General features: G+C 31.0%; 1 protein-coding gene across 3 annotated transcripts; it reads left to right on the top strand.

Moving 5' to 3' along the window:
- The first annotated feature begins 3,219 nt into the window (after positions 1-3,219).
- Positions 3,220-14,411, top strand: LOC124355520 (UDP-glucosyltransferase 2-like). 3 transcript variants are annotated; one of them, XM_046806683.1, is made up of 6 exons: positions 4,810-5,024; positions 5,928-6,071; positions 8,328-9,143; positions 11,022-11,241; positions 12,284-12,503; positions 14,092-14,411. In XM_046806683.1, exons 3-6 carry the CDS (start codon positions 8,328-8,330, stop codon positions 14,393-14,395), a joined length of 1,560 nt encoding a protein of 519 aa, XP_046662639.1. In that variant the 5' UTR covers positions 4,810-5,024; positions 5,928-6,071; the 3' UTR covers positions 14,396-14,411. The 3 variants fall into 3 exon arrangements, with proteins under 3 accessions (XP_046662640.1, XP_046662639.1, XP_046662637.1); XM_046806684.1 differs by lacking the exons at positions 4,810-5,024; positions 5,928-6,071 and adding an exon at positions 3,220-3,346; XM_046806681.1 differs by lacking the exon at positions 5,928-6,071 and having other exon boundaries at positions 4,811-5,024.
- Positions 14,412-14,707: the final 296 nt, after the last annotated feature.

Below are 14,707 nucleotides of genomic sequence, written 5' to 3'. Positions count from 1 at the left end.
CAACCACATACAGGACTTTGTTTACACCCTGTATATTATTTTTGTTGGTGCTTGAGTATTGGTTCCATTCCTTGAATCTTGCACTGTAATCTTGTAATTTTAACAAAGGCAAATGTCTGAAATCCTGTTATCTCTTTAATAGGATATCTCGCAACTGAACTGTCCTTCATACTGATGAATCAGTAGCTTGTTTAGTAAACAAAATCAACCTTTGTACAATTTGCTTTTACTTTTTGATAGTCAAGACCATTTGTAAATTATTAAGACATTATTCTACTGTCGGAACTTAATTTTAGGTTTATGCATCTAGTTGTATAAATAACATCAAAGTCTTCTTGTACACTCTGCATTAAAACAAAGCTTACACTATTAAATTGTCGAAATATTTTGGCCTCAATGTAGAGAGCCATCTTGAGGTTTTGGTGGACCAATACTTCTAGGTGTCAAACGAGGCACTTAAACAAGGATTCCCTCCTTTTAGGGTAAAAACGTTGCCAGGAAAAAATTTTAGGGGGTCAAGACAACTGATATATTTCCAAAGTGGACAGAAAGTAAGGCCTCATTTTGTTCTTTGAAAAGTTCTTGATCCGTATCTGTGTAGTACATGTCAGTATTACTGAATTATTTAAATAATAATAATAATCTTTTACTAAAAAAATCATTGAAACCATTAAAAATTCTGGACCCCTTGAACCCCCTCGCTGGCTACATCCTTGCTTTAGGGGGCTATTTGATATGGTTCAAGTAATCTATTGACAGTGAATTGAAACATATATTAAACCGAAATATGCCTTGTAGAAGTACAAAACAACAATAAATTATGAAACAATTGGTAAATTGAGAGTCAGATGTAATTTTATATTAAACTTTAAACTAATTGTATTTCAACTTGTCTGTAGTTGATAAAATTCTAAAAAATAATCTTTGTAAACTTTGTATTTATAATTTTTTAAAACACAAACCTTAGGTATTAAATTAAATAGTTAATAATATAATTTATATATAAACAAGATGTCAATCTAACCACTAAAAAAGGAAATTTTCTTGTTACAATTTTTATCTCCAAACTAGTATAACATTAAGACCAAAAATAACACGTTTCTTATGTTTTTATTATGTAATTTTATTGTAAAGCCCAAGTTACTAACAACATGTTTACAATATTATTCTATATTTAATGTTAAAACCGTTAGTTCTAAATATTTTATGTTGAGATTCTTTGATAAAAACAACTTTTATTTTCAAATTTGTATCAAATTTTAATTTATAGTAGTAGGTAAAAAAAAATGTTATTAGAGTACTATTCTATTAATGAATATACTATTAATGAATACTTTTTAAATTTGCATTTTATTGAAGACTTAATACTTAATTCAGTTGATTAATGATATGACAGGTACTTAGATACATTTAAATATTGATAATGTATGCTTTCTGTTAACCATATCTGCTAGTTTAAAAAGTTTAAAATGATGGGAATATAAATGTGTTTATGCCAGTTTATACAAGTACAATGAAGATAAGTAATTAATATTTTACTGAAGCAATTATATGAATATATAAAAATTAAGTCTTATGAGTATAAGAAAACCAGTCTTATAAACTAATCTGAATTAGATAATAATTCTTACTGATGTTGAAAAGACTGATTTAGAACTATTGTCCATTAAAAACTAAAATTTGCAATGTAGGTTATCAAATAATTAACTATTTGACCGCCACGTCTCATGTCAGAGATCAGTAAAAAACTTATTGACCCCCACGTCATGTGAGAAAGTAAAGATAGTTATGTTTACACACATTGGCCCAAATCACTTGAAAGGTTAAATATATTATGCAAATCTTTCTCTTGTAGATAAGTATTTAGTAAAAAAGAGTTCAAAATATACCAAGAATTTTATTTTTATTAAAACCAAAATTTTATGATTCTTTTGTTTCTTTACTGAACCAGTAAAATAATATTTGTTGTATAGTTAGAAAAATGGAGCAGACTGTTTTGTATATATTCTATAAATTCTATAACATTTAAGATGATTTAAAGAGATTGTTTCAACCTCTCTTTTAAAAACAAAATAAATGTTTTTAAACTATTTTGTAACGTATTGCTAAATAATTGTGATTGATTTATGTAGACAATATAATTGTGAAAATTAAACACGAAATCAAAATACACAAATCAAATTACATAAAAAAGCAGCCATCTTGAAATATCAGAATATTGAGAACACATTATTGATTCAAAGATTAAATTATTGCAGGTACTTACATTACTTGGTTAATACGAATCTTACTGATGTGATACAGCATACTAATTAACATGCCTCCAAGCATCTCTGAGGCATTGATAACCGTGGTAAGGAACCTCTGGATCCTTCTGTGGATCTTAAGCAAGAATCTTTTTGTTCATCTAATCTGCATGTGCTTTTAGCTGATGAAAATCCAAACCTATTTAAGTTGTAAAAGTTCTTGTGAGAGTGCTTCAAGCTAAGGTGTAATGAAATTGGTTTTCCCATGAATCAGATGACCCCTTTAGTTGTAGTCTTTTTAAGAGATCCTGGTTAAGTTTTGAGGTGTTAAAATAAATTAAAAAATAAAGTATAATATCTAACCAAAGATCATAAATACCAAACAGTTATGAAAATTCAGCAAAAATTAATTATATCAAAATACAACAATAATTAGTGAGATGAAGACCAATTTAGGTATAGGAATCCGATAACATAATGAAATAATTAATATGATAAAATAAATGAACATTCTTAATGAGCTAAATTAAATGCATATAATCATCATGTAATAAGATATTCTCAGTTAATACTACAAAAGCTAGCACTTGTGTGTGAGGCATTGGAAACTGGAATTCAGCAGTGTATATAGACTATAGCAGAACTGTCTTGGTTCAGACTCCTTGTAAAACTCCAGGACTTGCTCCATTGCCATTGTTATCTGAGTTAATGCAATGTGTTAAGAAATAGTCAATTTTAGCAAGAATAAAAATTATACTGTTCATACTCATCCCTTATTCATATATTCCTTAAACTACAAACAACTTGTGTGCATGTCAAGTTGGTAGTTTTGGCACTAAAATATACAATAAACTACAAAGAATAAGAAAGTATGGATTTAAGCAAAACAATCAGGAAGAGACCTGAATACCCTCAATTAGATTGTTATTCTTCTTGTCTAAAACAGAACTTGTTGATAAGAGAGAGTTTGGAATTTATTTATTTATTTTAACAACAACAATACATAATACATTTCATGTATGAAAACAACCAAATGGAGTGAGAAAATATGTAAAATTAATTTAAGAAGATAAAATTGAAAATATAAAATAATCAATGAGGTATGTAACAAAAAGTATATATATATATATATATATATATATATATATATATATATATATATATATATATATATATATAAACAACTGTAACAACAAAAATATAATAACGTGTGTTTGTGAATGTATGACTAAATATGTATGAGTGGCTGGATTTAGCTATGAATAACATTCAACAACATTACATTTTTTAAATATGGAAGAGATATAACGGAGAGTAGAAGGCAGCCCAGGTTGCATCTCACTTCCTAACCTTAGTTTAATTAGAACCAGGTTAGGTTTCTTTTCTGTGTTTGTATACATATCAAGTCAAATGTTCTTTTAATAAATATAAAATATCTATTAACAACCAGTTAGTAAGTCTCTTCTTAAATTGTGCAGGAGTTTGATTTGAATTCTTCTTCTGGTAGCAGTTTAACAGTTTCACTCCAGCATGTGTTGGTTTTTACTAAACAGACTAAGGTGGAATGGTAGGCAACATTTGAGGCATGCCTTGGTATTGTAATTTTGAATATCTAAGCCTTGTATGAACTGTGGAGACTGCATAGGATAACCTCTTGAATTCAAATTCCAATCTCTAAGAATTCTAAGTTTAACAAAAGTTGCTTGACAGCTGAGTCAGAATCCTAATTGTGGTAAACCTTATAAATGGGATTCAAAGAAGGTTGTTGCAGTAGTGGCAGATATCTTCGCTAGTACATTACCCCAATAATTATGCAAAAAAACTCCAATCCATCTAAACTGACTATCCCCAAGAGGCATCGACAAGTAAAATAAAAATACTGTGTTGGCAGAAGTACTGTTTTAACATGTAATATAATGTGCATCATATTAAAAAAAAGTCACTGTATTCCCAAAATGTTAATTTTAAACTAGCCAAGACTAATATTTACCAAGAACAGAAACTTATCTTTAATCCCATACAAATTGTGATAGCCAATGTTCATGCTAAAACTTATAATCTGATAGGTTTGTGGACACACTTAACCACTCTTTAGATGATTAGGAATAGGAACCCAGGAAGGTATTAAGTTTTTCAGAAAGCAAAGACATACTTCCATAAAATTTGCTGAGATAATTTCTTGGCAGTACCCTCTCATGATTCATGACTGTAGCTTAACACCTTGATGACTGACTTTTTTTGATGACAAAATCCAGGAGGATTACACGGATCTCTGTGTTTGGCTCGAGTTGTAAATCCTATTGTTCCACAATATTGTGACTGATTGAGCCATTGACATTTCAAACAGTAGTGAGGAAGTTTTATTGTAGTTTATGAATATGTTATTCGTCTTTTATAAACAAAGCAAATGTTAAGTCATTTTGCGGATGTGAAATAGGCGTATAAAAACAAAGAGTTCTAAGAGAAAAGGTCAATATAAATACTTTAGGTCAAAGTGCATCCTTATTAGGGGGGAACGAAATATATAAAAAACAATAGCACTTTTGTTTTCTAGCTCTATTAGCATTATGTGATAACAAGAGATAAGTATTATCAGAACTAACTTGTTAAATAGAGATCAAGTGTAGGGTGCAAATGATAAATCCTCAGATCATCAGTGTGTGGATATCTGACCTGTGTTGCCAAGGCTCAAGCTCTGTGGTGTAAATATGACTGGTAGTACTAATTTGTAAGAATAGTGAATTGTACACTCTATTCTACACTCTACACCTCTCAAAAGTAAGTTTAATATTTGTCAAATCCAATATTAAGATCAGGGTTGTTCATAATTTTTATTGTCATTATGCACATTTAGTTGTATTTACTGTAATGAGTGTACTAGTAAAATTTATAATTACAAGATTTTTATAGATTGATCTAGTATGTTTATAATCATATTTTGTATTGCACAATTATATAGTTACACAGAATGAGTCAATACTAGTATGAATAATATTTCCACCATAATGAATGCTCCTTGTTATGTATGTAGGGTATATCATGTTATGTATGTTGTTAATTTAAAAACCATGAGTAAACAAACACTATAGCTTTAGTTCTTGAAAAAGTTCAAGTATCCAATATAAACCAGTTTCTTTTCTCATAGCAGTTTAAAGACATTATAAACACGTAATACAAAATCGTGGAAACAACAATTGTGTGATATTATAAAATATATTAAATCCAATAAGGTGTTTTCAAAAATCAAATAAATTTGTGGAATATATCTGAAAATTTTTGTAAAACAAATATTTAACTTTAGTCTGCGGCACAGTTTGAACAGTTAAATAAATACGTTTTGATTGTAAAGCAACGCATATGCTTCATCAAGCTACAGTGAACTTGTCAGTTTTTATTTTGATTATTTATTTTTGTCTCGATAATCTAAAACGTACTTACTACTCGAGTTCAAAGCCAGGTATAACAAGTTCCAACCGATTAAAGAAAACCAGAATGACTCCATAGTTTATAATTATACTTGGGCTAGGTACACATTAACTATGGTAGACACATTACTGCATCAGCAATTATACACTTGAGACTCATTCAGTACAGACTGACAAAGAAGGTATTATCTAGATATATTATAGCTAGACATTTATTACATAGCAGCCTAGTTTAACACGTTAATTGTACATACAGGGTGAGGCAGATCACCCAACTGCGATGTATAGCATCTGAACCAAGAAACCTACATTCTTCATATCAACGATAAAGCCAAAAAATACCCCAAAATGGCACTTTAGGAGAGAAGAGGTCGTTTTTGAAAGGTTTTCAAATGTAAAGGTAGGTTGAGCCATACCTCATTTTGAAGGCCTATTCACTGATCATTTTGCAAAAACGTGTAAATTTATTTTGCTTCTTGTTTACAGGTTAGTCAAAAAAGTTAAAGTTGTATGGTTTCAGAGTTCATTTTTTTATTGTTACCGGTACCTCATTAAAAGTTTTAGCAAATTTAAGTTTTTATCCAAAATTACTAAAGATATACTCTTTCTAAATAAAGATGTTAAAATTTTTACTTTTCTGCAAATTTCTAAATTTTTTTAATAGTTCAAATTGAGGACATTTAAAACTTGTAAAACTTAAAATAGTATGACTTTCCTTACACCTATTGATAGCTTTCTTAAAGACTGAAAATTGTTGTATTTAAAGTTTGGCTTTATTTTGAATGGTTGAGTAATGGCACCAAACATTCGAATTTTCAAGATGTTTTCATGCATTCTGTATGCCATTGTATTCTACTACCTTTGCCTTAGGGTATTCAGAAGTGTCTACCACTTGTTTTTAAAACACTTTCCATGTAATGAGAGGACCGTTTACTATTAGTGTAAATTCCTATCAAAAACATTGATAGGAATATACATATTTAAACATTGATTACGTTTTATCTATTAGTGACCTGTAATGGATTTGTTTTATAACAAACCAAATAGCAATGCCAGCTATTTTTGAACTTGTTTTTATTTATTAATCTAAACGTGTGTTGGTACGTTCATTTACTTTTTACCAGTATGGACTATTTAACAACATTTTTAACAAGTTTGGGAGAAATTATAAGAGATGATAATCATATATTATCAGACTTTACTTCTTTTAGTTAGTCAGTCAGTTTTGTGCCGTGTCCGTGAAGACATGTATAGTTGTCTGTAAAATATGCCATTCACCAATAAGGAAGCTTTCTCAATATTGATGGTGTTAGGTGATGTTTACCGAACTACACAACTGTTGCTGCTCTGTATGCTCAACATTATCTGGAGCATGAACATCATTCACTAAATGTTTTCCAAAGACTTGCTAGTTGTGTCTGTGACACTGGAAATGTACCGTACAACCGGAGTCCGTTAACCTTTAAAATGAGGTACAGCTCGACATACCTTTACGTTTCTTTTATAAATCTTTTTAAAATTACCTCTTCCCCCTGAAGTGCATTTTGGGGTATTTTTGGGCATGAAGAACGATTTTCCCGATTCTTTGGAGTCGAAATATGGTGGTTTTCGTTAATATGAAGAATGTAGGTTTCTTGGTTCAGATGCTATACATCGCAGTTGGGTGATCTGCCTCACCCTGTATATACAATTAACATGTTAAACTATGCTGCTATGTAATAAATGTCTAGCTATAATATATCTAGATAACTGAATGAGGCTAAAGTGTATAATTGCTGATGCAGTAATGTGTCTGCCATAGTTAATGTGTACCTAGCCGAAGTATAATTATAAACTATGGAGTCATTCTGGTTTTTTTTAATCGGTTGGAACTTGTTATACCTGGCTTTGAACTCGAGTACTAAGTCCGTCATAGATTATCAAGACAAAAATAATTAAAAAACTAACAAGTTCACTGTAGCTTGATGAAACTAATATGCATTGCTTTGCAATCAAAATGTATTTATTGTAACTGTTCAAACTGTGCAGCAGATAAAAGTTTAATATTTGTTTTACAATTTTTCAGAAATATTACACAAATTATATTATTTTTTAGGTTCTGTTAAAACGAAGAAGATAGGTTTCTCGGTTCAGCCTCTATACATCAAGGACGGGTGGTCTGCCTCACCTTGTAAATACATGATTGTGTCAGGTTTCAGCTAAACTCAGTTTCATTCAGTCCAGACCTGCAATGTAAGTGTTAGTTAAAACAGTTTTATGGTACTAGTTGAACACATTACTGCGTCAGACTTCAGCTACCTCAGTCAATCTCACTCAGTATAGATCCACTGTAATAAAGGTTTTGCTATATTTAAACCAAAACCATTAACAACGTTCATGAAAATTCTTTAAATTGTAGGTAAATTAATAGGTGTTCAGTATTTTCATCTCAAGATATGCTATGAAAACTGTGACAGAAGATTGTAATATTTTCAATTTGGTTGTGTACTCTAAAGAAATAATTTAATATAGAAATATATTTTTTAAACTTAAGTTATCTCACACAGTTAAGTCATTTTAAATTTAAATTATATTTAGGTCAAGAATTTTGATATGTCTCAGTTATTTTAGAAACTAATTAATTATGCGTCTTGAGATAACTTTGGTTTCACTCTAGATGTACTTGGGGATCGTTGTTGCCTGTTTGACCCTGGTGTGGGGCTGCGATGGTGCACGTATCCTGGGTCTGGCAGCATTCTCCATGAGAAGTCACTGGATCGTGATGGAACCTCTCTTCGAGGAACTAGCCGCCAGAGGACACAACGTCACTGTCTTCTCGTCTTTCCCACGGAAGAAACTATTGCCCAACTACACAGATATAGACTTTTCTGACAGACTCAAACCAATAATGAACGAGTTTTCTGTTGAAATGCTAAGGAAGAGAGTGCCCAATCCCTGGGCAACAACATTTTTCTTCAGAGATGTTCACGGAGACAGTTGTAAAGTTCTCGATGAACCAGAATACCAGGATCTCTTGAAGGCACACGATCAGTATGATATCGTGATCACAGAACTGTTTGGAAGTGACTGTTTCGCATATTACGCATACAAACTCAAAATTCCTATGATAGCTGTGACGACGAGTATGGCCATGCCTTGGGCTGCAGATAGGTTTGGGTTGCCTGACAATCCGTCTTATATACTCAACTACTTCCAGAGGTTCAGTCCCAACATGAATTTTTGGGAGAGGATCTACAACACCGTTACACTTCTCTATGGAAAGTTTTGGCATCTCTGGATATTTAGTAGAGAAACACAAGCGATGGTGGAGAAAAGTTTTCGTGAACCTCTGCCACCAGTGAGTGAAGTTGTGGCAAACACTTCAATGTACTTTATCAACAGCTACCATGCTCTATTGCAGAGTCGACCCTTCCCTCCTAATGTCATTGAAATTGGAGGAATCCACATCAAGAAGAAAAAACCATTACCTAAGGTATTTTATCAGCTTATGTATGTTCATGTACTAAACAAACAAAAATGTCTCTACTCATTACTGATATTTGCACATGATGCATGAAATAATGTTAAAAAAGTACTAATAGTAAGTACGTAAGTTTACAATTGGTTTTTTTGTAAAAAAAGATTTTTTATTATGTTATGTCTAAAAATACATTTGTAGATACAAAACATATTTTAATCTTACCACAAGCGGTTTTTTCTATTTTTAAAGATTTGAGCCACTTTAAATTCAATAGTGGTATAGCATCTGAATAGAAAATCAATTTAAATTTGTTAATCTCATATCTGGGTTCACAAATACTTTATAAATCACTTGAATATATTTAAGTAAATATTTTTTAACAAATTACTACTTGTTGTATATAATGTGTTATGAATAGTGGATGTTTGACTAAAAACTGACTATACAATATTTAATGATACATTTTTGTGTGTCAATGTCGCAGTTATGAAGTAAAAAAATGACAACATTTATGTAAACTAGACACATGGGTAGACTTAAGGAGTTGTGCATTACTTTGAACAATGGCGTCGCCAAGTGGGGGGGGTGGGGAGTGGCAAGGAGGGGTAGCTGCCCCCCACCTAGAGATTCTAAAAAAGTTTTCAAATGTAAAACAATCAAAGTTCTAAGTCTGACTTAACTTGCTTGATCGATTCCTGTATGTCAAAACTCGAATGAATTCACCAATTCCATTCCTAATATTTCCACGCTCAACTACGGTCTGCTCTATGTTATTGTTAAAGCGTGAGAGGGGGGCGGGGTGGGTAAGCAACAACTTGCTCCCCCCTGGGCTATCGGCTGGTAATGCTTCTGACTTTGAATATACATTCAATTGTAGTGAAAAAGTTTTCCATTATTTTTTAATATGGTTTGAATAAAATTTATTTACGATAGAAAGTTATTCAAAACATATTATAGTTTTATCTCAATTCTGTTGCGTTTTGCAAGCCCAAATTTACTAAAGTATATAGCTTGCTTCAATATTTTTCCTAGTCATATACTGTGAATTCTTTATTTTTCATTACAATTTATTGAAAGATAGAAAAATCTGAAACCAACAACATGTTTCCAACAAACTATCACACTGTATAACTTGATGTTTGAATCTGTTCAGAAAAAACTGTTTACGTAACTGCTAATTACGTCCTACATATTCAGCCCAGTTGTTCTCTCAAGTCCATTCAATGTATCTTTTTAAATAACCAAATTCTCATCTCAGTTCAGCCTATGATGTTTATAGTTTTTATCTGATGAGCTTGTCTTCAACTAAAGTTTTCGCAAGTGCTATTTTTTGAGATATGGCCTCTCAAATTAATCAAAAAATATAATTTTTAATGCCAAAATCAAATATTTTTGGAAGGACCTCCTGTATCTGTATTTTCCAAAAGTAGTTTTTAATTTTAATATTCTACGTTTTATGACTATATATTAAGTAACTGATATATTCCGTTTTCAGTGCTTTCAATGTCAAGTGAACTAGTTGTTTTTATCTACATCTGAAATTTTTTCACAGCAACAATGAAAAACACTCTCTAAACCCTGGATATGTGTTCAACAAACCCATTACAAAAGCTGACCTGAATTAAAACCCCCATTTAACTCAAAACAGCCCAGATTTTAAAGTGAGAGTATCACACCCTGTGTAAATACTTTACTACCCTGTACATACTATAGTGTCTATATGGTCACAACACTAGGCTATTAATGTTGTCTCAGCATTGCGAAAAATTGTGTGTGTTTAAATATTGCAGATAAATTATTTTTAATCTTGCATGGGGGTAAGTGAGCATTTGTGATTTTGGAAGAACCTATAGTGAGATAGAAACTGTGATTTTCTTGATGTTTTTAAAGGATCTACAAGACATTTTGGATAATGCAAAGAATGGTGTAATTGTCATGAGTTTTGGATCATTAGTCCGTGCTGCTACTTTACCGAAACCGATCATAATGATGTTCATGAAGGTGTTCTCAAAAATACCTCAAACTGTAATTTTCAAGTATGAAGAGGATCTTCCTGAGGCTCCCCCAAATGTGGTTATCAGAAAGTGGTTATCACAGAGAGATTTGATTGGTGAGTACCAGAAAAACAAACTTACTAAACTACATACGGATTATATAAATATATATATATATAATTTATATATGTAAATATATATATATATATATATAAATAATTTATATATATTCATATTCACTTTGGTTGTTTAAATGCACCAACGCTTAATTGTAAACATCAAGTAGACGTCTTGATACAAATGTCATATATATATATATATATATATATATATATATTTATTTATAAAAGTATAAAATATATAAAAAATAACATCCCTTACATGTTAAGAGTGAGCCATAAGTACAGCACAACATGTGGTATTACACTGGACAAACATTCGCTGCAGTTTTGTGAGAAAAACATTAATTACATGGGGAAAATATTTTAAACTAAAATTCCATTTACAATAACTGCAGTGAAAAATAATGCAATATTTACAAATAAAATTAAGTCATACCTAATTTCTTTATCTCTATATTCATTTGAGGAGTTTTATAAATTCTGGGTTGAGCTGACCTTTTTTATACAACACCAATACATATCAATTTGTGTTTATGTATTTATTTGGATTGTTTTGTGTCTTGTATTCATTTAAATTGTTGTTGATTACTGAAATATACTATTTTGTTATTGTTCTGTGGTTTAAAAATGTTTCTTTTCAATTATTTATAATATTGTTAACTATTTCTGTATTTTTAAAATTAATCTGTGTTATAGCTAAAGCTGTAATTATTAGGGTTTTTATAACTAGATTGATCATAGAATTATAATATTTTATCACATTATAACCTCTTAGTTTATTGGTTAGTAATTTTTATGACGCTATTCGATGTATACAAAATGTATATTCAATGAATAAAGAGATTTTCAATTCAATTCAATTAATCATATTTATATGCAGAAGTGCTCTTTAATAAACTTGGTTTGTGTAACATACTAGTGAACACACAATTAATTACAAAACAAGTCATTATTATTGTCAGAGTAGTATAAAAAGGGGCTTCATACCTCTGCAAGGTACATGGCAGTTTAAAATAATTTACCTAAATATTTCCAGAACATGAAAACGTCATAGCTGTAATTCAGCATGGAGGTTTATCAAGTACTATTGAAGCAGTTCACTTCGGTAAACCTATGATTGGTGTCCCATTCTTCGCTGACCAGAAGGGAAACATCAAGCACTTAGAACGCAGAGATACTTGTATTCAACTAGACTTCGACAATTTGTCAGAAGAGACGATATCAAGAGCAGTGTCAGAAATCATAAACAATCCAAAGTAAGTGACTAACTTTTGAATTAATTAATTTAATTAAAAACAGGTTTTAATATAATTTACTAGTAAAGGTGGAAATGTTGTAACTAAGTGACTAAGTCTTGCACAAGTTTCCACAGGTTTGTGGTTCTTGCTGTGTATAAGGTTTTCAAAAATCTTAAAATTTAATCCATTTCTTCATAATGTCTACCATGTAACAACAATTGTTTTCATATTAAAAGGTAGTTTTAATACTCATATTGTTTTAAAAGTTTAATTTAAATTAAGGTATACTGAATAATTATTTCCTTAAATTACAAAACAATCATTTACCACCACTTCTAATTTATTATTAAACATATTTGTAATGAAGAGCATCAAATTTAATGCAGTCACTTTCTGATTCTTGAATTCTGATGTATTTGAGTCTAAATTTTAACTTTCCCATTTATCCCTATTAACATTATCTGCCCACAAGAACGTAGCCAGGAAAAAAACTTGGGGAGGGGGAGGGTCAAGACGACTGATATTTTCCAGTAGTGGAAAGAATGTAAGGCATCCGCTCATTCCCTATTTAGTTTCTTAAAAAGTTCTTGACCCATTTCAATGTTGAGAACAATATTTCATCAGTAAATGTGAGTAATACTAAATTATTTAAACAATAATAATCGTTTGCTAATAAAGTAACTGAAAAAATTTGGGGGGGGGGAGTTATAACCCCCTTACTGGCTACGTCCTTGTCTGTCCAGATGTATTGCATTTCTGCTGTAAGGGCTTTTCTTTATATCTCATTGCGCTAAACTCACCAACACAGCAGAAGATACTTTTAATGATACGTTTTATGAGTAATGAAACCAACTGTATTGTTAACCCCGCTTTTTGATACAACACTGTAATATCATTGTTGACAATTTGAAATTAAAGGCAGATATTTAAACCGTCAATAACCAAAAATGGTTACAGTATGTGCAACAGAAATGTATCACATTCTATCTTCTGCAGTTGTGATGGACAGTTTAATTAAACACTTTTGGAATAACTTCACCAGAGGTTAACTAGGGAATAGAGATATCATTGAAAGAAAAAGACTCAATTTTAGAGTACAATCCAGGAACATTTATGCTTCATACATAGTCAACATACAATGCTATCCAGGACATCAACAATTTACAAGCAATCCCTCGTTGTATCTTAACAGGACTCAGGAGTTACTGGTGAATCTTTACTAATTACTCGCTTAATCTAATGGTAATACTGTACAAGCATGATTATTTGTTAACAAAGTGAAGCCTCTTGGCTTGGGCCAAAAAGTGAGTCACCATTTTACTAACACAACTCTGTTTACAAAATATATCCTCTAGGGTACTAAGTCCACGCTATCATTACTGCAGATCTAAACAATGATTAATAAAATATACATTTTCCGTAGATTTTTAAATAAACACTAAAACTTGAAATTGGAAAAAGCAATTATAAATTTCCATCTGTTATTTTGGTAAGATAACTATCTTTAGAGATAATGCAAATGCAAGCGCCTTCATGTGTGTTTAAATTAGATCAGATGGTTTAGATTGATTTAGATATTTATTACTCAATCTATGTTATGTTTTAGATACAGAGATAACATGAGGAGATTGTCACTACAGTTCCGAGACCGGCCGATGACAGCGCTACAGTCAGCTGTGTACTGGACTGAGTATGTCATTCGACATCATGGTGCTCCACACTTGCAACCAGCTTCTGTCCACCTTCCCTTCTATCAGTACTTGCTACTGGACGTCATAGCTGTTTTTATCGTCTCTCTTGTTGTCCTCACATATGCTATTTACTACATCATCTCTCGTATATTAGCTGCTCTTAAATGTAACCCTGTAAAATCAGCTCATAAAGTTAAAAATTCAAAGAAAATAAATTGATATGATGTACAATTCACTATGGTTGCCGTTTATGTGTCAGGATTTAAGAAGAGTTTTGAACCAGATATCAGCCTCATTGTCCCATTTCAGTACTTTCTTCCTAGATACTGAAATTGATGTTAGGCCTAACTATCACCAGCCAATTTGTAAAAGTGTGAAAAATGCAAAGAAAGTGTAAAGAATTTATTAAATATCTAAGAGGTGAGGATAAAACAAGTTGCATCAAATTTTAATTACATCTATGAAACAAGAATTGCACTAAAAAAGTTTAATTTCGCAACCCAAGTGGAAATAGTGCCCATTTAACAACAT

This window comes from Homalodisca vitripennis, chromosome 2, assembly GCF_021130785.1.
Source record: "Homalodisca vitripennis isolate AUS2020 chromosome 2, UT_GWSS_2.1, whole genome shotgun sequence".
In the NCBI taxonomy this organism is placed as follows: Eukaryota; Metazoa; Arthropoda; class Insecta; order Hemiptera; family Cicadellidae; genus Homalodisca; species Homalodisca vitripennis.
Note: the sequence above shows the minus strand (reverse complement) of the source record. Positions and strands in the feature narration are given on the sequence as shown.

Excerpts from the sequence above, each read along its gene's own strand:
- LOC124355520 (XM_046806684.1), top strand. The coding sequence starts at position 8,328 with ATGTACTTGGGGATCGTTGTTGCCTGTTTGACCCTGGTGTGGGGCTGC. Across the intron at positions 9,144-11,021 it reads AGAAAAAACCATTACCTAAG|GATCTACAAGACATTTTGGA; the intron begins GTATTTTATCAG and ends ATGTTTTTAAAG. Across the intron at positions 11,242-12,283 it reads ATCACAGAGAGATTTGATTG|AACATGAAAACGTCATAGCT; the intron begins GTGAGTACCAGA and ends AAATATTTCCAG.